At 35.9% G+C, this 25907-nt stretch overlaps 1 protein-coding gene across 9 annotated transcripts in view; it reads right to left on the bottom strand.

Moving 5' to 3' along the window:
* The window catches only part of APC (APC regulator of WNT signaling pathway), a 125853-nt gene extending 100435 nt beyond the window's left edge, over window positions 1-25418 (bottom strand). For 4 of the 9 annotated variants that reach the window (XM_045507863.2, XM_045507862.2, XM_045507861.2 and 1 more), the window contains exon 1: window positions 24854-24991. Coding sequence is in view for 4 of the 9 variants with exons in the window: in XM_074360461.1 (XP_074216562.1) it covers window positions 24854-25018 (165 nt within the window). In the remaining 5 variants the exon portion in view is untranslated. Of the gene's footprint in view, window positions 1-24853 lie in introns of all 9 variants that reach the window. The other 5 variants (XM_074360464.1, XM_074360463.1, XM_074360462.1 and 2 more) reach the window with 3 other exon arrangements.
* Between the last annotated feature and the right edge of the window lie 489 nt (window positions 25419-25907).

Consider the following 25907-nt stretch of genomic DNA (forward strand, 5'->3'; position numbering starts at 1 on the left):
TTGACATGGACATTCCTTGAGAATGCAGGTCACTTTTTCCTTGTTTTTATGACTTTTGGGTTAAAAAACTTTACTTGCTCAATAATGCACATCAGTGTCTAATACTGAGCTAACTAGTTATGGAGTACACTGTCAGTAATGGTTATTGAACAACAAAAAAAAGGGGTTGGAGGGGAGATGATCCTGGGTGGGCCCAATGCAATCACAAAAGCCCTCAAAACTAAAAAAATGTTCACTGGCTTCCAAATGAAATTAGAATAATTTCAAATTTCTCACCTTGGTTTACAAGACTCTGTGTAACCTAGCTCATCTTCCCATTCCCACCCTCCTTCCCTGCCTCCCCATCTCTTCCCTCTCTTTAATTCCTTTGCACTACCTTTCCTTCAGCTTCGAGAACTCTGCTCCCAAATCTTCAAATGACTGTTTCATCGTATCATTCAGCTTTGGCATAAATGTCACATCTTCAAAGAGATCTTCTATGATCACCTAATCAACATTGGTACTGTCCTTAAACTTTCTATCACATCATACTGTTTTCTCCTTAAACCATTTAAGATCTGAAAGGCTCAGATATCTAGTTGTCTATTTATTTGATTTTCTGTCTCCCTTATCATTGTTTCCCAAACTAGAATATAAATTCCATGAGGACAGGAACCTAGATTCTTGTGCTGTTTCCTTCACACCTAGAACAGTGCTTGCTGCGCAGTAGGCATCCAACACATACTGTTAAACAAATGAATGTAGATGATATAAACATGAATAAAACATCAACTTACAATCTAGTAGGGGACCTAAAACACGTACAACAAAAGTTTTAATATAAGGCAACATGTATATCAAAGGATGAAAGATTAGATCATTTCTGGCTAGGTAATCAACAAAGATTTCAGAGAGAAAGTAGCAACAGAACTAGCCTTCAAAGATGTTCAGGAATTTTTTTAGGGGAGAGATTTCGATTTTGCCTGTTAGGTTAAAAAATTTAGACTTCATCTTATAGGCAATAAAAACTATAGATGTTTCACATAAGGAAGGATACGTAATTAGAGTTAAGACCTACAAAAATTAACAGAACTAGTTGCTAGTCCCTACTCAAGAAGTTCCTACTACTAACTTATAGTTAAATTTAATGGCCAAAGACTTATTCAAATAGAAAATATAATGCCACAAAAAACCCACCAAATTTTATACTCTACAAGAATTTAAATTTTATTCGGTATTATTTTGGCAATTTTCACAACACACTTATTTATTAAGTTTATGTTGTTAATAAGACAAAAAAAAACCCCACCAAAATCACCTTTGGCAACAATTTTACCCAATTAACAAATATTCTAATATTTCCATATAAGTAGAGGAAAATTTTTTTCTAAATTCTTAATATGTCCTAATCGCGTAAAGTTCCAGTTTCAGAGCATCCAATGCTTTAAGCTATCCTTTCCCTAGGAAAGGGGGGAAAAAAAAAACAACCATTCTGATTAATTTTGAAAAAACTGTTTAAAACAGAATCTTGCGCTTGCCTGTGTGTGTGTGTGTGTGTGTGTGTGTGTGTGTGAGTTTTTAAGTCTTGTTTATGTCTTTAGCTTTGATCTTTACTGAAAATCTAAAACAACTATAAGATTGCTCCCAAAGGTACAATTTACAATATAAACTTATCAACTCTATTCATAAAGATAACATTTTAGCACTAAAGTGTTCAGTGACTTCAGTCACCAAAACAGCACCAAATGTTTATGGTATCACTGTGAATTCAAGATATAGGAGCACATAAAATGAGTTTTTAAAAACAGTCTTTCTCCCAGGAAAACATGATTAAAACTCACCATCACTTTAACATGTAAAAATATCATAAAATACTTAGATTAATTCACAAGTCATTTACCAATCAACTTATAACACACAAATCAGCCCTTGAAATCCATCAGAATGGATAAGGAAAAACAAAAAATTTAATTGATGTTATAGATGCACCCAATATAGGAGCACCTAAATACATAAAACAAATACTAATAGACATAAAGGGAGAAAGTGATGGGAATACAATAACAGGAGGAGACTTTAACACCTCACTAACATCAATGGACAGATCTTCCAGACAGAAAATCAGTTAGGCAACAGAGATCCTAAATGACACAATAGAGCAGTTAGGCTTAATTAATATTTTTGGACATTACATCCAAAAAAACCAGAATATACTTTTTTTTTTCAAATGTACATGAAACATTCTCCAGGATAGACTGCATACTAGGACACGCAACAAGCCTCAACAAATTTAAGAGCACAGAAATTACTTCAAGCATCTTTTCTGACTACAATAGCATAAAACTAGAGATGAATCACAGAAAGACAAACGAGGAAAAAATGATTACATAAAGACTAAACAACATGCTACTAAAAAACCAATGGAACAACAATGAAATCAAAGAGGAAATTAAAAAAATACTTTAAAACAGATAACAATGAAAACACAACTAAACAAAATTTATGGGATGCAGCAAAAGCAGTCCTAAGAGGGAAGTTCATGGCAATACAGGCCTTCCTCAAAAGACAAGAAAAATCTCAAATAAACCACCTAACTTACCACCTAAAAGAATTAGAAAAAGAAGAACAAATAAAACCTAAAGGAAAGACATAATAAAGATCAGAGAGGAAATAAACAAAATACAGACTGAAAAAAAAAAAACAGAAAAAATTCATAAAAACCAAAGCTGGTTTTTCGAAAGAGTAAACAAAACTGACAAACCTCTGACAAGGCTCACCAAGAAGAAAAGTGACAGGATCCAAATAAACAAAATAAGAAATGAAAGAGAAGAAATAACAACTAATATCATAGATGTACAAAAAACCATAAGAGAATACTATAAACAATTATATGACAACAAATAGGACAACCTAGAAGAAATAGAAAAGTTTCTAGAAGTATACAGTCCACCAAAACTGAATCAAGAAGAAATAGATAATTTGAACAGACTGACCACTAGAAGTGAAATGGAATCTGTTAATAAAAACAACAACAACAACAGCAACACCTCACAAACAAAAGTCCAGGATCAGATGGCTTTACTGGGACGTTCTACCGAACAAAGAACTTATACCAATCTTTCTCAAACTCTTCAAAAAGAATGAAGGGGAGGGAACAATCCCAAAGTCATTTGACAAAACCACCATCACCCTAATACCAGAACCAGACAGACACTATTAAAAAAGAAAACTACAGGCCAATATCTTTGATGACTATAAATGCAAAAATTCTCAACAAAATATTAGCAAATTGAATCCAACAACACATAAAAAAGATCATACACTATGAACAAGCTGGATGAATCCCAGGGTCACAAGGATGGTTCAACATACGTGAATCAATGTGATATACCACATCAACAAAAGAAAGGACAAAAATCACATGATCATCTCAATAGATGCAGAGAAAGCATTTTACAAAATTCAGCATCCATTCATGATAAAAACTCTCACTGAAGTGGGTATAGAGGGAACATCTCAACATAATAAAGGCTATTTATGACAAATCCACAGCCCAACATAATACTAAATGGTGAAAAGTTGAAAGCCTTCCTTCTAAAGTCTGGAACAAGACAAGAATGCCCATTCTCACCACTGCTATTCAACAGAGTATTGGAAGTCCCAGCCATAGCAATCAGACAAGAAAAAGAAATAAAAGGGATCCAAACTGGAAGAGAAGAGGTAAAGTTGTCACTATATGCAGATGACATGATGCTATATATAGAAAGCCCTAAAAGACTCTACACAACAACTACTAGAGCTGATAAAATAATTTGGTAAGGTAGCAGGATACAAGATTAATATACAGAAATCAGTTTTATTTCTTCACACTAACAATGAAATATCAGAAAAGGACAATAAAAAAAATCCCCTTTAAAATCACATTAAAAAAAAAAATATTTAGGAATAAACATGGCCAAAGAGGTGAAAGACTTATATGCTGAGAACTATAAAATATTGATAAAGGAAACTGAAAATGATTTAAAGAAATGGAAAGATAGCCCATGCTCTTGGATTAGAGGAATTGATACTGCTAAAATGGCCATACTACCCAAAGCAATCCACAGATATAATGTGATCCCTATCAAATTACCCATGACATTTTTCACAGAACTAGAAAAAATAATCCTAAAATTTATATGGTATCACAAAAGACCCAGAATTGTCAAAGCAATACTTAGGGGAAACAAATAAACAAACAAACAAACAAACAAAACAAAAAAACAACAAAGCTGAAGGCATAACCTTCCCAGACTTCAGACAATACTACAAAGTTACACTGATCAAAACAGTGTAGTACTGGCACAAAAAAAGACATATGGATCAATGGAACAGAACAGAAAGCCCAGAAATAAACCCCTACAACCAACAGTCAATTAATCTTTGACAAAGAAGGCAAGAATATACAATGGAGAGAAGACAGTCTTTTTAACAAGTGGTGTTGGGAAAGCTAGAGAGCCACATGTAAATCAATGAAGTTAGAACATTCCCTCACACTATACACAAAAATGAACTGAAAATGGCTTAAAGACTTAAACATAAGACAGGGCACCATAAATCTCCTAGAAGAGATTTATGGGCAAAATCTTCTCTGACATAAATCGCAGCAATGTTTTCCTAGGTCAGTCTCCCAAAGCAATAAAAATAAAAGAAAAAATAAACAAATGGGACCTAATCAAACTTACAAGCTTTTTCACAGCAAAGAAAACTATCAACAAAACAAAAAGACAACCTACAGGCTGAGAGAAAATATTTGCAAATAACGTGACTAACAAGAGCTTAATTTCCAGAATATATAAACAGCTCATACAACTCAATGACAAAAAAAGCAAACAATCCAACCCCAAAATGGTCAGAAGACCTAAAGAGACATTTCTCCAAAGAAGACATACATATGGCCAAGAAGCACATGAAAAGATGCTCAACATTGCTAATTATCAGAGAAATGCAAATTGAAACTACAATGAGGTATCACCTCACATGAGTTATAATGGCCACCATTCAAAACTTCATGAACAATAAATGTTGGAGAGGGTGTGGAGAAAAAGGAACCCTCCTACACTGTTGGTGAGAATGTAGTTCGGTGCAGCCATTATGGAAAACAGCATGGAGACTCCTCAAAACACTGAAGATAGACTTACCATATGATTCAGCAATCACACTTCTGGGTATATATCCAGAAGGAACTCTAATTTGAAAAGATACATGCACCCCAATGTTCACAACAGCACTATTTACAATAGCCAAGACATGGAAGCAACCTAAGTATCCATCCACAGATGAATGGGTAAAGAAGATATGGTATACTACTCAGTCATAAAAAATGAAATGCCATTTGCAACAACATGGATGGACCTGGAGATTGTCATACAAAGTGAAGTGAGTCAAACAGAGAAAAACAATATTATATATCACTTAAATGTGGAACCTAAAAAAATGACACAAATCAACTTGTTTACAAACCAAAAATAGACTCAAAGATAGAAAACTCATGGTTACCAAAGAAGAAAGCAGGGGAGGGATAAATTAGGAGTTTGGGATTCACAGATACAAGCTATTATACATAAAATAGATAAACATCAAGATTCTTCTGTATAGCACAGGCAATTATATTCAATATCTTGGAATAACCTACAATGAAAAACATGAAAAAGAATATACATATACATAACTGGATCATCATGCTGTACACCAGAAACTAACACAACATTGTAAATCAACTATACTTTAATAAAAACAAATAAAACAAAAGCAAACAGTAGAAAAAAAATATAAGGAAAAAAAAAATTTGGTGTACATGAAAGAATAAATTTATGGCATAATCATGGTGTTTATTTATTAGAAACTTAAACCAAATCTTTGATCTTATTCTCATACAATATCCCCAGATTCTTACCTTGGATGAGAAAAGAACATCCTATATATAAACTGCAAGTTGTACTGCCTAATTCTATAATATCATTTCCTTTCTTTTCCTTCCTTCTTGCTTTATGCTGAGTTTTAATATATAAGGCAAAGTATACAGTAGAAAATTATTTCACTTCTGGGTATCTGAAGATAAATGCTTGCTACTGTAGGCTAAATAACCCAAATTTATTATTAAGTAAAATGAAAAAATAAAACCTACACAGCATTATTGTACTGTGTCAATAAAATCAGAAACTTCTGGTCACTTGGACTACACACAATAGTATCTAATATAAAGATTTATCTTAAAGATTAGAAGAATGAGTCACCCAATAAGAGGTCAAAATGAATACTGAACATTATGTTCTAAAAGGGAAGAGAGAAAGGAAAATCAAGGCAAACTAATAAATTTAATTCCCTTTTTCAATGTTAGATTTATGTTTTTAAAACTAAAACTTCAAATTCAGTTTGTAAGTCTCTTTAAAAATTTTCTTTGCCAAGTCCTCCAAAACTGAGTAGAATTTTCTGAAGTGTCACATAGCCTTTATAGAAGCAAACAGTAAGATTTCTTAAGAATTCGATTAAATTTCATTTCACTTTTGAATACCTTCCTCAACAGACATCAGCAATCAATAAGTATCTTGATTCTCAAACCAGTCTATACCTGATACATATGAAAAAGGCATTTTCTTAATCTTTTCCCAAAGAACGTCAGCCATTTAATTCAAACAAACAGAACTGCTCAATAAAACACCTGGAACTTTCATAGAAAAGATATCTTTTTGATACTTGTTCTTTTGTAATAGAGAACACAAAGTTCTTTTATTTTAAAAAAAAAAAAAAAGGCTTCTGTGCAGTGAAAGGACCACCTGGACCAACTCCAAAATCTTAAAAAAAAAAATCTCAATTTCCAAAGTTCCAGCCTCTGAAACATGCCTCCTACTCCTCTAGTTTATTCTACCATCTCCAAATACAACATTCTTTTACCTCACTGGCTTCTTCAATCCCAAGTTCTCATCAATTTTCACTATCACTTTCATCTTTACTTTCCTCCTAAAGCCCAACAATAACCACTCCCTTTCACTTAAATCTCTCATTCTTCTCTCCCTTTATTATATTTACCTGGTAAAACCCCAACTCTGGTTAAACTGAATGAGCTATTCAACTTTTGCATGCCTTCATCAGAGCAGCTTATTATGTGTTGTGTTGGGGGTCGGGGAGAATTAGATAACACGGCTGGCTGGTTGCACTTTAAATTAACCATAAACATAGAAGAATATTTAACACTACCTGGCAGGACTACTGTGTTTCCTAGAAAGTCCACTTTCCCATTATCTGAGTTAACTTCTCCATACCTTTTTTCTCTCCTCAGTCCTGAAATACACCTATTTTCCTACCTATGCCACACTCAGTTGAAGATCTACTTCATTCCATTAAGAGAGAAATTCCCTACCAAGCCTACACTGCTTCTCTCCTATTAAAACAGAAAAAGCACACCTACTCCTGTCAAAGACCAATGCCCTTACTTGGGCAATGGATTCCAAATACTCTTGTCTTTTCAAGAAGACCTTTGATTAGCTCCTCTCTTCTGTATAATCAGTTTCTCCTTTTCTACTGGATCATTATCATGAACACACAAACATGCTCTAGTATCACTCATCTTTATAAATCCCTCTCTTGACCTTAGCTCCCTGTGTGCTCCACCAGTACATATGACCACTTTTCTGTTCTATTCACAGCAAAACCTCTTTATCTAGTGGCTTTCATTTCCTGGCTCTACTTCCTCACCTCTAATTCACTCTTTAACCTACCTTAATCCTAAACAATTTCCTGAAGCTCAACTATCAAGGTCACCAGTGACCACCACGTGGCCAAAATTCCATTGCCCTCATCTTAGTACAACCAACTCTTAGTAACTTTAGACCAAGAAGATACTCTCTTCTACTTGAAAAAGATGTCTTCTCTTGGCTTCTCTGACATATTCTCCTGGTTTTCCTTCTCCCTCTAATTTCCTTTATTAGTTCTGTCTCTTCACTAGTCTTCTAAAAGACGAGTGCCTCAAGGCTTATACTAGGACTGTTTTCCTCTCTTCATTGTTTTCTCACCTAGTCCCAAGGCTTTTATAACTATCATCTTTATGATGTTAAATCTCAAATTTGTATCTCCATCCTAACCCTCTTCGCTGAATATCTAACTATCTAGTTGATATCTCACTTGGATACCTGAAACATTTAAACTAAACAGATACTTGACCTACAAACGTCCCTGTCCATCCGCACTACACTTAAATCTTCAAATTCTTACTCCTTTTAAGATTTCCCTCAAAAATAACACATGGCCTTTTTTTCTTTCTCATACAATGGCAGCCTTATTCTTCCACAGAATCCCAGCAGCATAAGTATGCCAGTATCTTAAGCTTCTGAAGACTATCGTCAGAATTCACTCTTTTGTGAATGAGAGATGCCCTATATCCACTCAGGTTTCTGGATGACACCCAGATCCAACGGCTAGATTAAAGCAGTAACATCAATAGACAAGGTAGCCAAGATTTCAGCAACGTGTTAAAGCCTGAGGATGTATCCTACATATTCCAAGAAGAAGCCAGAATTAGTATCTCTAGATATTCTCAGATTATGTGTATTTGTTCTCATCTGGTATCAAACACAATAAAAAAATACATCAAAAGTTTGGCAAATCAAGCAAGCATTTTTTTGAGTAGTTAATAAATAACAGAAAGGTGTGTAGCATTCTAAAAGCATCAGAATTTTTGCATAAATTCACCTTAAGTTTACCAGAAACAATGTAAGACTCTGATCCAATCCTTATTTAAATGGGGGTGGAACTATAGTTGAGAGGCACCACAGCCACTTCCCAAGATTACCCCTAATGACCTTTAAATTCTGGTATTCAAGCGCTTTTATAGTGCTCTCCCATGCTGAATAGAGCTGACCTCTGTGACCAATAAAATAATGCAGAAGTGTGTGACTTCCTAGGCAAGGTCATAAAAGACACTGTAGCTTTACCCTGGTCTCTTGGATTGCTTACTCTGGAGCCAGCCTCTGCGTTTAGGATACTCAGGTAAAAACAGGGGGCCCAAACCACTAGAAACTTGCCAGCCAAATGAGTAAGTGCCCTTGGAAGCAGATCCTCTAGCCCCAGTCAACATCTGTTGCTCATGTAGACAGGGAATAAGCAAAATATACAGATTCTCTCACTTTACTGTAATGCACAATGGAAATTTCTCACAACCACTTTCTCGTGTAGTGAGCAGATAAGCTACCCAGTCAGATTTTTCCAAATTATCTTTAATCATGGGACCACTTTTGTTAAATTCCAAACCAGTAGGATTTCAACACTAAAGAGCTAGATAATCAGATTTAAGTAGAAAGCTGTTTATCCCCTTCCAGTCTCTGCTCTGTAATTTCTGAAGTAAAAAGACTGTTCTGGAGCTTGAATGAGTTATTATCATGATTTGAAATTTTTAAGCATGTCATGCTCCAGAATGCTACCTTTTGATGAAAATAAAAATTAGACTTTAGCACAATAGTATATATATTTGCCCTTCAAAAGAACATCCAACATTTATGTTTGTGAGATTCGGGTTTCTGTGGACTACAGTTTGAAAGGCTAAACAAGAAACTGGTAACAGTGATTGTTTCTGTGGAGGGGATGTGTGTAGCTGAGGGACAGGGGTAGGAGATTTATTTTTATTTCATTTCATTCCATTTTCTCTCGTACTTTTTGAAATGTATACCATGAGCATGTAATATCTACTCAAGGATATAATATTTTAAAGTCTCTTGTCCTGACAAAACTACATCTTTTAAATGTGTAAAAGAAGAGAGACCTGAAACAACTTTTGTACTTATTCAAAAGCATGCTCATCACTTTTTTAAGTCTACCAAGGAAGGCATTATCACAGTATCTTACTAGTGTCTACATTAAAGTTTGAGGCCAAGAATCAGGTCACATGTTACAATTCTGGAAACAATCAAGATGATATGACAAGAAACACTCTGATAACTTTGATAACACAAAAGCAGAATATGACTTTTAAAATTTAATATGTAGCTCAGCTTTAGAAAAGTTATCTGATAGTTGCTCCCTGTATCACTTCAGAAAAATAGTTGAAAAAAAGCATAGTTAAAACATAGTATGTCCTTATTTTGTAGATGTAAAAGCTAAATCACAGAAAGGTTAAGTGACTTGTCCTGATCTAGTTAAAGGCAGAGCCAAACTTGAATCCAGGCTTCATTTTTCACCGACCAGAAGTAAATTATTCCTGATGTAGAAACCTAAATATATTTATCTTTAACAAAGAGATGTCTTCCTAAACCCCTCGTTGGTCCTTAATAAAAACATGGACAAATATGATGAGGATATATGTGTCAGGTATGAAAAAACCTGTGTAAAATACCCTAGTTAAATTGATGAATACAGGTTACCTAAGCAATAAAACCAGAAGCCTCCAATACTAGGTTTACAGAGTGCCTTCCTCAACTTCATTAAGAACCAATTAAAAGCCAAATAAAAGATTTTAATTTGTAACTCACTAATGGTGAGATAGATTAGGAACTGAATTTTAAATTACCCACAATAATCTACTTCTCTCAGGCATGTAGTAATGCAGTGTACCAAACACTGGTTACAAAAGACGAGAAGAACTCTTTTTCCCATTCAGCTATTCTTTTCAATTCCTTATATTTAACATTTTGGGGAGAAAATTGTCATGGTTCAAGTCCAGTCCTCAAGGTCCTAATAATAACATTCAATTAGCTGGCTGCTACCTGAATTGAGATGTAAACCTTTTGTTGAAGACCTAACTGTATACTAAATGAAGAATCTCATTAGTCCAATATAAACTAAAAGGAAATCATAGCATGTAGCAACTCATCATAAAATATCATGAAGCTGTGGGAAAAAATCCTACCAATATGTACCTCCAAAAGATAGCATGTAAATTCTATAAAAGTGAAGCAGAAACTGGATTTTAAAGCTGGCATAATACATTACACTAGTACAACAGAACTGATTTTTCTCCCATATGACTTTTGATTTTTGGGGAAGCATTCAATTTCTGTGAAAATTCATAACTTAGTTTAAACTGAGACCCAACTCAGTAATTCATTAAACACATGTAATATGAGTGTTCAACCAAATGTGCGCAATAATTAAAATATATTTGTATTTTGTTCAGTGTGACATTTTTCCAACCTGTGAGTTTATTTTCCTAACTGATGGCTAATATCATCTTTCAGTGATAATAATATGTAACTTGATATTTGTTAGAGAAGGCAGAGGAAAAACTCTTGTGTTAGAACTCCAAAACCATAGAAGAAATGCTACTGAAATATTAGAAGAGATATCAGCATCTTTGAAATTAAACTATGGCAAAGACAAAGAAGACAGAAGAAATTAAAGAACGACTAGAATGAGATGAGAAGAATGCCATAGGCCTAATTAAACAGAGGTACTAAAGTCAAGCTCTAATGAACAAGGATGAATGTAACAGGGAAAATGTGTTACACTTGTGTGGCAAGCATTGCAAGATTTTACAAGTAAGAGTTATTTAACAATGACTAAATGTGTTATCGTAGTAGAATATTATCACTCATCCATTGTCTGAGGTACTTATTCTAACGTAAGAGTTGCTTTACAGGGGATATGACAGAAATAAAAATCTTCAGAAAATATTATAAAGAGTCCAACTAAGGAATAGCATAAACATTAACAAATGCTGAGGCTGAATGGCAAGACCGATTCACATCTGAATTTAGTCATAGACAGTAAAGTTTAAGAAATTAAACAGTAGACTCACGAATTGAATCTAGGAAGTATAAAATTAATTACATTTGCAATAAATATGTGGATTATCAACATGCATTAATATTTTAGCTACCCTAACACTTACTGATAAATCACCATCTGAGCTATGTCTGATATAGCTAATGGTGTCTAATGGCTGAAAAGAACCTCAAGAAACTATGAAGAAGAGATCTGAATATCAATTCAGCATAACTTTAGGCAAATCAAGTCACCCAGACTTCCTTGGGCCTCTGTTTTTCACATATTTAAAGTGGGAAAGAAGTAGAAAAGAGGGGCACATACAAGAATTAATATCTACAGTCTCTTCTAGTTCTAAAATTCTGTCACCTCATTTCATCCTTCAGTTTTCCAAAGGGAGGTAAGCAAACCCAAAACAAAGACTTTTTTAAATCTAACATAGAAGGGAAGTGAAGGAATAATAATTAACAAGAATCTTCAACTTAGTATTTTCTTTTAGCAGAGGAAAAAAAAAAAAGAATCAAGTAAACAAATACAAGAATTCTAGGTTTCCTTATAAGAGAACTGCTTTTGTATTTTGTTGATGCACCAATGTAATCACAAAGTGATGGATGGCATTTCATACTAAGAGCTGTGATTAATATCAAGTCAAATGTCTTTAAAATAAAAATATATTGGTATGTTATACTAAATTTTCAACACCCTTTCAACCACAGAAGAATGTCAATCTATGTAAAGACTGCTATAGCTTAGTTTGCCTAATATGAGTTCTGACCTGTGTGTTTAACCTCCTATTTAATAGATCTAATCTCAGAAATGCAAATTATACCTATAATATTTTAAGTAGGAGACAAAAAGATTCAAAAGTTATATTCTGTCCATGAGATATAACAAGAAATATTACAGAAAATAAAAACAAAACATGGCATATACAGAGCTGTCACATTAATTACCAGAAATGTACCCCGCTTCCAACAAAAATACTAAAGGACAAATTTGTTTGCCGTCCCTCCTCAGCTCAAAGCATTCTTCCTCCTTGTTCACAAATCCTCACTTCAAAAATGTTCACTATATATTCTCTTTGCTCACACAAAGGACAATTCTTACTCTAATGCACTACCCACATACTACAAAAGTATTTCTGACTTCTCCAGTCAAATAAAATATCCTCTGCCTCCTTCCCTTGGGGTTTTGCAAACAGGAACTAAAGATTATCACAACACAGGTTAAAGTATTAAAAGGCAACCAGAGCTTAATGTTTACCTTTCCCAGGTATCTTGTTTATACCACAAATGGTGCCTTAAAACAAAGGACTGAATAATGTAGAAATGTCAAGTCCTCCTTGACAGTTAGCTAAAGAAATATTTGGACTTCCACTTGTAGAAACAGTAGACTATGTAATTCAAATCAACTATCCTTCTGAAGTCAACTAAAAATGTTCGACAAAATATTAAAGCAGTCTTTTTAAAAGCATCAAATAACTACCAATATAGTAAGGAATGAGTAACTAGCTCAAATCCACCATTAGTCAAAATTCAGAAAAGTAAACTCAGCTTTTGCCTTCTGTGGGTTTGTCAATAAAGAATAAGTATTTAAGAGGCTGAGCTTTAAAAAATTTGTTGCCTGCCTTGCAGGACTCGGGGACAAAAGTCAGAGTCTGGGACCCACCAAAGGTAAGGACTATAATAAAAACAACCTTGGCTTTGGGCTGGGACTCCAGAGGGATGCACCGTAAGAAGAGTAAGAAGGAAAGGTAAACACTTGAAGTTGGATTACAATGGTCTCATATTCTTGGCAACAGCAAATGAAAATCTTCTCTAGAGAAAACTTAACTTCATTTTATACATGAAATTATTTCTACAACAGACAACAGAATCAGACCTATAGAGATTTCAAAATATTGGAATTACAAGACACAGACTAAAAAATAACTATGCTTACTGCATTTAAGGGTGTAAAAGTCAAGGTTAATTATTTTTGCTTAGACCTAAAAACGATAAAAGTGACACAGTAGATTTGAAAATAATCAAACAAAAATTCTAGTACTGAAAAAGACACCAATCCACACATTTAGGAAGCCCCAAAAATCCAATATCACAGCACAGTAAAACAAGAGAAAACCAAAGACAAAGATAAAAATCTTTAAAGCATCCAAAGGAAAATATCAGATTTCTTATTAAAGGAAAAAGAGACACAGGATCTCAACAGCAATAGAATGTGCTGAAATAAAGTAACCACCAACCTACAATGTGCTGAAATACAGTAGCTGCTAAACTAGAGTTTTGTAGCTAGCAAAAGTATCCTTCAAGAATGAGGTAAAAAATACATTTCCAGGCAAACAGACTAAAGTTAATTCTAAAGGGCATGTTGCAGATTCTTCAAGATCAAGGAAAAATGGCCCTAAGTGGAAGTTCACAGAAAACATAATGACATGGCAAATACATGCATCAACCTGAACTGAATATTGACAGTGTAAAACAGTAACAACAAGAAAGAGAATAAATAAGAATAAATTAAAATGCACAATAATACTATATAAGTAGGGCTGTAAGTAAACAGAACTTAAGTGTATCCTCTGGGAAGAGGATAAAAACATCAATTAACATTAGATTTTATAAAAAGCATATTGTATTTCTAGAGTAACTATTAAAAGAAGAGAAAAAGAGGTCATAACTTCCAAATAATAAGGGGAAAAATCTGAAATGATAAAATAGCCAACTCATCTAAATGACCAGAAAGTAGAGAAAGGGGAACAATTAACAAATAGGGCAGATATAAAGTACATGGTAAGATGGGAGATTTAAATCCAATCATGTGACAAAAGACATACCTAAAACATATTACAGAAAGATTGGAGATAAAAGAATGGAAAAAGATACACCATGAAAACAGTAATAAAAAGAAAACTAGTGTTATATCAATACCAGACGAACTAGACTTTAATGCAAAAAGCACTTTCAGAATGAAAGAGGAACACCTCATAGTGGTAAGTCGCTAAGAGGACATCACTACTACACACTTCTGTGCATCTACTAGCACAGTCTCAAATATATAAAACAAAAGTTGAGAGAATACAAGGGGAAAAATCCATAATCACAATAGGATATGTTTTACACCCTTGTCTGTAATTGACACAAGCAAACAAAAGATCACAAATGACTTAAAGATTCAAAATACAGAATTAACAAGCAAAGCCTAATGAAAATATACAGAACACCACATTCAGTAACTGCAGAAAAAAAAAAAATTGCAGAGAATAAAAGGATAATATACTGGACCATAACGCAGATCTCATATTTTAAGACTGAAATCACAGAACTTTGAAACACTGGGAGTGTTCTCTGATTACACTGTAATGTTGTTAGAAATAAAAACCAAGTTAAAAAATAACTAGAAAATCTCCATGTGTTTAGAAATTGAGAAATACAATACATCCAAATTATCCAAAAGTCAAAGTAGAAACCAATGAAAATTAGACAGCATTTTTAAGTGAATTATAAAAATACTACATATTAAAATTTGAGTAATATAACTAGCTAAAACAGTGCTTAGAGGGAAATGCTTAGCCTTAAATGCATATATTTAAAAGAAATAATGAAAAGTGTGAACTATAAGAAGTTAGCAAAAGAACAAAAAAGTAAATCCCAAAAAAGAAGGAAGGAAATAAAAAGCAGAAAATCAATGCAATAGAAAATAAAGATATAATAAAAAGGATCTGCAAGATCCAAAATTTGGTTCTTTTGAAAGACTACTAAATCTCTGGTGAGTCTGATAATGGAAAAAGAGAAGGCACACATAGTCTGTATCAGACATGGGAAGGTAATTCTTTCCTGCAGCCATTAAAAGGATAACAACAATATTTATTATAAACAACTTAAGCCAGTAAATTAAACAGTTTAGATGAAAAAGACGACCTCTTAGGGGAAAAAATTACCAAAATAATTAAGAGACAGAAAACCTGAACAGGTTTAAAAATGAGAAATTCAAACAAACTTTTCCACAAAGAAAACTACCAACCTAGACACTACTGTTAGATTTTTGCAAAAATTTAACAAAGAAATAATTCCAATCATACATAAACTTTTCCAGAATAGAAAATGAGGGTCAGCTCATTTTATAAGGCTAGTATAATGTTGAACATTGATTTCAGATCCTGATAAGGACAATACAGGCCTCACTCATGAACACTGATGTAAAACCATCAGCAAAATATTAATAAACTAAATCCAGCAATATATAAAAAGCATAATGGTAAAACAAAATTAGGTTTATCTCAGGAGTCAGGTTAGGTTGAACATTTAAAATAAAATATAATTCAATATATTAACAAACTGAAGGAGAAGTTCATATGGTAATAAAAAGCTTCAACAATAAAAAAAAAAAGCATTAAATTCAAACAAATAGAACAAAACACAAAATTCTTGTTAAACCAGGTATAGACGGGAACTTCTTTAACATGATAAAAGCTTAAACAAAAACAAAATGAAACAGAAAGCAAACCTTAAGCAAACATACTTGGAGTGAAACAGTCAAAGTTTTCCCTTTGAGACCAGGAAGCAGAAGGGAGAGGAGTGCTGGGATGATGGCAGTGTTCTACTTCTTCACTTGGGTAATGACTTCATGTGTGTTTACATATAATAATATGTTAAGTTCTTCATTTTACGCTTCACATACACTTTGAAATATATGTTAAAGACAAAAAAGAAGGAAATACTTGGAGATGAACAAAAGGCTGACCTAGGTTATAATTCAAGCTCGGTGACTCTGGGGGGTCCTAATTTTTCCCCGTTATCATTACTTTCAAACCAATTAACATTTATTAGGCCTATAAGATATTGTACAGTCTGGCAACATGTATCATGAACCTTAAAAATGTTTGTATACATTCCAGTAACTCCACTGACTAAGAACCTATCCTAAAGAAAAGGACCAAGATAAAGAGAAAAAACCCGTACCGTGCTAAGATGTTCACTGCCCACATGATGATAAAATGGAAAACAACTAAATAACCAACTATAAAGAATGGTTAAGAAAAGTAATTTTTACAATTAGATTATAAATTAAAACACTTACTTTATATATAACATTTATATTACTTACGAAATTATTAATATAATAATTAATAAAAACAAGATTTATAAAACATACCAAGAAATGTATATGATCTCTTTTTTTAATTAGAGATATATACACATATATATTTATACTATGACTAAAGTTGGAAAAAAGTCCTAGGATCAGACAAAAAAGAAAATGAGAGAGAGGGGGAGGAGTGTGGAGGGGAAAAGGAAGAAGGAGGGAGAGATTGGGAGAGACAAAAACTACACTGGTTTTCTTCATATGATGAGTTTATGAATGTCATCTGAACTTTTTATTGCATTTCCTACATTTTCTTTAACGACTATATAAAACTTTAGTAATGGGGTATATAAGAACTGAAGAAAATAATCACAAACCTAAAGTATCCTAAATACAAAAACAGTTACTTCAAAATGCAACTTTAAATTTTTCATTTTTATCTCAGTATTATTTCATTCAGGTAAATTATTTTCTAACATTAAAACTGTAAGTCTATGATATGCTAATTATTTAAAGCAGAGATAATTTCTCATTATATCTAGTATTTAAAATAGTACAACTGAAAAAAACAAATAATAGATTTCCAAAGATATATCATCTCTAATTTTCTTGCTAACATTCCCATAATCCTCAACTAGTTTGCTCCTAGACAGCTAAAGGAGAAAATGATCCACAAACAGGCTTCAAAGTAGTCACTCCTATAAAAACAAAATGACTGTTCATCTCTGAATATAAGATTGTTAATGGCTCCTCAGTTTCTTGGGCAGCTAATTTTCAAACTTGGTGTTGCCAATACCCTGGTATTTTCTGAACAGTTGTGAGGTAATTTAATATCAAGTAATTTGATATCAATAATAAAGTGTAACTGTTTTAAATGTTTGTCATTAGAAATAATAACAAATGGAAGCAAACGTAAGATTATCCCTGTATCACTTAATGTAGTTTGCATCCCAGTATACTTTGAGAGGGAGAAAAAACTATAAAGATGAGTCTTACATGTTGGGAATTGCATATTCATTTATTCAATATTGACGGAGCATCTGTTAGAGACCAGGAACTAGAGGCACTGTGCTAACAATAGAAACAGAGTTGAAAATCAATAGATCATAGGATCAAATGTAACTAGCATTTAACGCGTTGAATAGACTAATCCAACCCTACTTTTCACTACTTGTTAACACAAACTATCTTCTCTAGCTCTCTGACTTTCTTTTAAAACACTCCAGGTTATGTCTGCTGCCATACCTCTGCTCAAGCTGTTCCCCTGTTCCCCAGCCTAAGTGATTTTTTTGTTGATTCACCAGCAGCTGGAGAATGCTCACTGTATGCCAGGCACTGAGCTTGGCATGAGAGAAGAAAAAAGCCTTTTCTATCCTGTCTATCCCTTGGAGTCCCGGTCAAGTCCCACCTCTACCTCTATCCTCTCCATACTTGGAATGCTCTAACTACTATTGTCCAAAACAGTAGCTCCCAATCTCTGATATAAGAAACTATTTTTAATATCAAAATGTTTCATGAATTCCATTCTCACTCCCCAGGTGATTTCATCTGGTCCCATGGCTCTAAATATCATCGATACACTGGTAATTTCCAAATGTTTATCTCTAGCTCTACCTTTCCCTTAAAATCCTAACTAATATATATCCCTATTCAACATCACCACTTGATTATCTGGTAGGTATTTCAAATACAGCCACATCCAAAACAAGACTCCTGATTTAACTCTTCATACCTGCTTCCCAGCAACCTCTTCCCCCCCATAGTCCCTATCTCCATAAGATGTACAACCTTTCACCCAGTTGCTCATGTCAAAAAACTTCGAGTAATCTTTTACTTCTCTTTCCCTCACAACTCTGAATCTAATTCATCAATGAATTCTAATTTCTCTACTTTCTGAATAAGTCACAAATCTGACCACTTCTTTGTTCCTCCCCCACTACCACCTTGTCCAAGCACCACATTTCCAACTTAAATGATTGTAAGATTTTCCTAACCGGTTTTCCTGCTTCCATTCTTACCTCATACAATCTATTTTCTACATACAGCTAAAGCAATCCTCTTAAAAAACAAGTCAAATCTGGATATTGCCCAGCTTAAAATCCTTCAGTGGTTTCCATCTCACTCAGAATAAAATTAAGTCTTTAATGACCTTCAAAATTCTACTTGATTTAACCTCTGCCCATCTGTCTTACCATCTCCCCTGCACTCACGCCACGTTAGCCACAATGGCCTCCCTGTGGTTCTTCCAACCTGCCAAAGACACTTCCATCCCACAAGCTGTCCCTCCCTCTACCTGAAAATTTCCCCGAGATAGTTCCAGGACTTACTCTACTTCATTCAGGTCTCTCAGCTCAAAGGGCTTCTCAAAAAACCCTTCCTTCATCAACCTACCTGAAGTAGTATTCTGTCACTTTTTATCCCCTGGACCCATTTTACAAAACTTATTAACCACCTGATGTGTGTGTGTGTGTGTGTGGCTGAGTGCACACACATGTATAATGTCTACTGTGACTCTCACTAACATTTACGATCAAAAAGAACACAGGCTCTGTTTTGTTCACCATTGTTGGCATGTTGTGTGCAAATAGCAGACTCTCAAAAATACTTGTTGAAGGAATGAATGATGGTAACTGCTTTTAGTTTTGTTGAGAAAATAATGAAAAAACTAGAATTCAGAAAGGCTTTCAAATGAATTCATACTCTATCACAGGAGCATTCATTATATACTTACTTTGGTGGTAGAAGGAGTACAATGTTCACAATTCAGGGTTCAGTAACAACTACTGAAGGACTGGGGCCTTCTCATACTTCTCTGACCCTTCCCATATCCTTCCTTCTTGTGTCATTCATTAATTCTTTTCATAAATGGTTACTATGTACCACTAAGCTAAAGAGTATTCTAGACATTAAGAATACAAAGATAATTAAGACAAGGTAACACATGGGACATATAAAAATAATACCCACAGAGCATGACATGTAATAGAGATATATAACGTTGTAGCACAAGAGAGGAAGTAATCAACTTTTCAGGGGCAGGTGTTTAGGGAAGTTTCAACAGTAACAACACTCAACAAACACTTGCAAAGTCAAATACAAAAGATATTCATTTTACTTTATATGTGAAATGAGGGTATTAACTCTAAAAATGCTACGGTAATTTGCTACCATGAGATAAGCTACCTGAGAATGAAAACAAAACAAGTGGAATGACAGAGCAGAACGAATCACAGAGAAACTGAGCCAAGTCCTTGATGACTTCAGGATGGAGGAAGCCCTAGCTGAAGTTCAACTACAAGATCTAATCATATCCTTTATTGTTTAAGCAGTTCAAATTTGGTTTTGTCACTTGCAACATAAGCATACAGATGAATCTCAGTGAACTCTTTTAAAAAAAGCAAAGCATTTGCTATATGAGTGTATAGGGGCAACACGGGGATTTTGGAAGGGACAATTCTTGTTTTGTGGGCAAACATCACAGGACACTTAGTGTCTCTGGTCTCTACCTGGTAATTGTCAGTAAAACCTCACAATCATTGTGATAACCAAAAATGTCCCCATATATTTCCAAATGCCTCCTATTCCCAAGAGGAACAGCAAAAATCTATTCCCTAATACTTGTTATATGCAATGTGTATGTTTAAATGTACTTAACATTAACCTTAAAAGAACTGGGATATACCACTCAAATATCCTAGTTTTACATAATAACCCAGTTTTATTCAGTCATCCATGACTATCTAAATGATTGGCCAAAATCTTAGGTACAGGAACTCTTGAGGTAAGTAGTGCTTTAAGTTTGCTACTACTATCTGAAAGTTCTCATTTATTTAAACTTATTTCTCCATACAATACTATCAAGTTATGTCACTGACACTGTTGGTTACCTTCCCTTCAGCCATTCACCTAATTCTAGACACCTAATTCCAGCCATTCTAGACTGAAATGCCAGATACTGGTTTTTCCAGCCCCTTGCAACCAGGGCATATGCATGCTAGGATGACATCTGACACTAGGCTTCCGTGAAAGGTTTACTTGCCTAATCAAGAGATGGGAGGGCAAGCTTCCTCCTGTCTTTGGTGGCTGTGTGAGAATGTGATGCCTGGAGTAGAAAAAGCAGTATGGCACCACGCATGAGAGGATAAACCTGAGCACAAAGGTCAGCACACTACAGAGAAAGATGGAAAACACTTAGATCCTTGGTGACATCATTGTGCTGCTAAACTGCTAACCATGGGATCCTCCAACTCTGGCCTCCTTTTAATGTGAGATACTGTTTAAATCACTGTTAGTTCCATATTATGTAACCTGAGGCCCAACTAATACAAGATATATTCAACCTCTGACAACTGACTGAAAGTGGAAGAACCAAGATGACTTCAAGGTTTCAAGACTGGGTGGCTGAGAGAAAGATGATTAGAGAAGAGAAATCAGGAGGAAGTGTAATACATATACACACACGCAGACACATTAGGTGAGGGTGTGTGGATGGAAATCAAACTGATTTAGTTTGGTATTAGTTAAGCTTACTGTTGTACATCTAAGATACAGATATACAGCAAGTGGTGGAAGTGAGAAATTGAGTTACAGCACTGAGAAACATCCACACAAAAATGATGATTTATAACATTTAAAAAAAGATATGATCACCAAAAGAACACAGTGAAAAGCAAAGAGACCCTTGAGAATGCTGGTTACCTCCCCATGATCCATTCTACCTCCTCTTCATTTTGGGTAGGATTCATCTACTGGTCAGGCCAATTAGAATCATTCCATCCCTCTCAACAAAGCTATGGTGACAGACTTGGCAACATGATATTTGTTTAATCAAAGTAAAGCATAGGACTACTGGGAAAAGACTAGGAGAGGAGAAGCCTTCTCTCTCCCTTTGGAAATCAATGAAGAAGGCTGTAACATGAACACTGTTGATAGCTGTCTTCTTCTAGGAGGGAGGCCAGTCTGAGTGTGAAGCTCAAATAGCAAGACAAAGTTGACAGAACAGCAGAAAAACAGAATCTCAGTCTTGATAGCATAAGTCTATGAACAAACTGCTCTTTAAACCAGTTCTACCTAAGCACTTGCCAGTGACCTGAGCTAATACATTTCTTTTGTTTTTAAACCCAGTTTCCGTCCTAACTGATACAGGAAACAGCTATGTTCAGGGGTAAGAGCAAAATCAAGAGAGTGAAGGAAATGTAAAGAAGTTAACTTGCAGAGAAGTAGGAAAATCAGGAAATACATAAGAACCAAGAAATCAGATCATTTTATTCCTGGAGAAAATATCTGAAAAATGGTCTAAGAAAGCCAAGGATGACTGAGGAAAGGCAATTAAATCTGGTAATCAAGACAGTCATTGGTGACTTTTAAAATAGCAGTTTCAGTACTGAAATGGTAAAGGAAGTCAGAGCGCAAAGGAAAGAATAATTTATATTTTTAAGAACTCCACAACATACCAAACACTTGGAAAGACACTTAACATGTGTTAAACCCCACCAATTACAACCCTGCAAGGTAAAGATAACATTCTACTTTATAGATTGAGAATACAGTCAGAGTACTAACTTGCGCACAGCCACAAAGCCACCAAGTAGTTTTAACAGACTTTAAAACTGGATCTACATGGCTCAAAAGTCAATGTTCTTCCTACTACACCCGGCTCCTGGGACTAAAGAATAAAAAGACAATGGCACAGCAGAGTCAAGAGTCAGACCGGCCTCCCTGAGTTGCACAGCACACAGCACTATATTCGGCAGCCCTGGAAAAGGTATGTATACATCAGCATGTACGTAGGCTAGAGAGGAAGACATGGAAGGTGTGATGATGGACAGTTATGGAGAAAGACGGAGAGGAATGATCATGGACACATCTGAAGGAGGCTGCTCTTGAAAAAAGAAGGATATTTCTTCTGAGATACGAGCAAATAAGGAGATGATACCAAGATGGAAAAGATTATACCTCAGATGGTTGAGATTTTTCTCAAGAAAGGAAGAGATCAAGTTATTTGCTATAAAAATCTTCAGGAAATATGACAAAAAGGAACACAATCAACACTAAAGACCCAGCAGACAGCAGAACACTAAATGGTATGAAAGCTAACCAATATCCTTACATAACTTTCTTGCATCCTTTAGGATTTCAGAGGTGAAACTGACAAAGCTGGTGATGAGGTTTGTACTGGACTGGGGACCAGAAAGGTAAATCTACAGAAAATAAAGCATTCTAAGGCATCAATGACAGCTTAGTAAAAAGTGATGACCCTGGGTTTCTAGTTACATTGGGAGGCAAATGAAATCAGCAATTGGCCAATGGGTTGAATAAAGAGACAAAGAGGGGTGGGTTCACAGAGAGAGGGAGTGGAAAGAGAGAAAACAGGTTCCATAAGAGTGATTGTGGTCAAAGATGTCTTGACAAAATGCCTCAAGTTATTTTGCCAAAGGCATTGAGCTACTGATTGCAGCTCAGCAGGCCTACTATGCTTTCACCTAAAAGCACAGAACTGAGAGCGAGCCAGCAATAAAAACGTGCAGTCCTTGGTTGTAGAAAAGTGAAGGCTACCAACAAATGAAAGAATTAGCCCATAGAGGAATCAAACATTAAAATATCTCCTCTTCTTTTAAAACAAACAATTCTATATTCAAACTGAAGAAATTCATTAGGAGGTCAAAAGTCTAGAACAAAGAGAAAATAGACTGCGTGTCATGAGGTAGAATGAAAAGTTAACAAATCTGTCAGGTCAATTATAACCCGTATGTTAAAGATTTTTAGTGTAGAATTCCAATAGGGCAATGTTATTTGTGCTTTACTAACTTTGGAGAGCACCCAGCATCGCTTCAACAAAATATTGCTCAATTTATTGTTACTTTTAAAAGGCCCACCCATTTGCAATCTCAATGGACAAGCTACCATTTATATTTACTACCCCAGTTTTTACAATTTTGGCACACGTTATCCAACTACAGGAGAAGATGGGAGAATCAGTTATGGCAACTTCCTTCCCTATCACTTCCATCCTGCAGGTTGCACTTATAAACTCTGGCAAGATACCACGTTATTTAGAACAGCTTCTTACACCATTACTTCTGACTACTCTTCCCGAGTAATAAAAGGAGAAATGAGACTGGCATAGCCTAACTTTCAAACAAAGTATCAAGTACTATAAGGATTGTTAAGCAGTAGCAACAAATGAGAATCAAAGAAATTTGAGAAGTTTTGAGTTTAAAAAGCTTTTCCTTCCTTTCATGCTTTCTAAATAAAACAAAGGGCTTGGACAATACGGGATTCTAAAGCTTCAGTGGACAGTTTAAACTAACAATGAATAAAAGAATCACTAAACCACCCTTCTGCTATTACATTTCCTACATTCATAAAGACTTCTTTTTAAAAACCAACACTTTCAAATTCTTTACCTAGATATAGAAAACTGACGCCCCCGCCTCAAAAGTTCAAAGACCAAAGGTTTGCTATAGTCAGAAAAAAATTAATTTAGATTAACAATCATTTGCCATCACAGGCATCAAGCCCCTACTTTGCAGGAGTTCGATGGGCCAAGGAGTCAAACTCTCCCAAACCATTCCAGAGTCCTGGGGACTGGATTACCCCAACAATGTGAATAAAATCCACTGACCTCTAGATAACAAGCTTTTTCTTTGTAACTCTATATGCCAGGCTATCGGGTAAGCTTCCCATAACGGTGAAAAACTTTCAAAGGAAGCAAGAGAGTCAAAACCAGGAAGATGGGAAGGCGACTGAAATAGGAGGGGCAGACGACCCACCCACCTAACGCGAAGGAGAGACCGCTCGCAGCGGTGAAGCTTCGCCAGGAGCCAGGAAGGGTGCGGAGAGCCGCAGTTGTCGCGACCACCACCCAGCGGGTGAGAATGGAGGACTTGCAAAACTGGAGGCCTGAAAAGGGGCGAGGGGCGAGGGGCGAGGAGAGGGTGGGACGGGGAGACAAGAGAGCCGCAGAGTCCGGCCGAACACCACTACGGTCTCGAGCAACGGCGGGGCAAAGCCGAGGAAGCTCTCTGCCGGGGGAGGAGACGCCGGAACTTGGAGCTTCACTCACCTGCCAGACGCTCGCCCCGCGGACAGAAGCACGGACGCCGCCGGGGCGCCTCCTCTCCTGCGGGACACAGCCCCTGCCGCCGCCGGAGCTCCAGGACCCGAGAGGAGAGGGTGGTACAGAAGCAGGCAAAGGGGCGACCAGACCCGAGCTGATGGAGCCGTACATAAGGGGCGCCTGGTGCTCGGGAAGGCAACTCCGTGCCTCACCTTCCTCACCGGTAGCCGACAACGCTTCCTGGGAACAGCATCCCGCCAGCCTCAGCCCGCTGCTCCCGGGCCCTCGCCCGCAGCTTCCCCCAGCCGCGGCCGGGTTTCCGGCGGCCACACCCCGCCCCCTCGCTACTTGGCCTCCGCCATCTTGTTGGAGGCGGGAAGACTGCAGCGCGCAGGCGTGCGCCGAGGTTGCCGGCGTCCCCAGCCTCCCCGAGAGGGGACAGTAGTGCGCAGCCGCATCGGCCGCCGCGCTCTTCCGCTTCGCGGTTATCTCCCTTGCACGCGTTGTTTGGCACTAGACTCTGCGTCTCCAGACCTACTCGCCTTTCCTGAACTGTACTGCAGCCAAATTAATAGACCCTTCTGCGCACCCGCAGTCAGTCATTCTGTAAAAACCTAGTTAGTGCCTACTATGTGCCAGTTCCCCTGCAAGGCGCTGATGATAGATTAGTAAAACTCGACTCCAACGCTGAAGATGCTCATAATCTTGTGAAAAAGACGGAGATGACCTAGTAATTCCCTAAAATCTTGTTTTGCCACCGTCTCTCTTGCCACCACAATTTTAATTCAAAACATACTTCTCCCTATGAAAACATACCACTCCTCACACGGATTGGTCTGTTCTTTACCTTGCATTACCTCGCTAGCTTTATTTCATTCAACATTAATTCAGCAAATAATACTGGGTTTCTGTATACACTAGATATGATTCTAGGTTTATGGCAGTAAGGAATAAGGAATATACACTCATGGAACTTACATTCTAGGGGAGAGAACAGACAATAAAAAACAATAAAAAGAAATCAACAAAATAACGTTTTATAATGGTAAGTGTTGGGAAG

The sequence above is a fragment of the Camelus bactrianus genome, chromosome 3, assembly GCF_048773025.1.
Source record: "Camelus bactrianus isolate YW-2024 breed Bactrian camel chromosome 3, ASM4877302v1, whole genome shotgun sequence".
Taxonomy (NCBI): Eukaryota; Metazoa; Chordata; class Mammalia; order Artiodactyla; family Camelidae; genus Camelus; species Camelus bactrianus.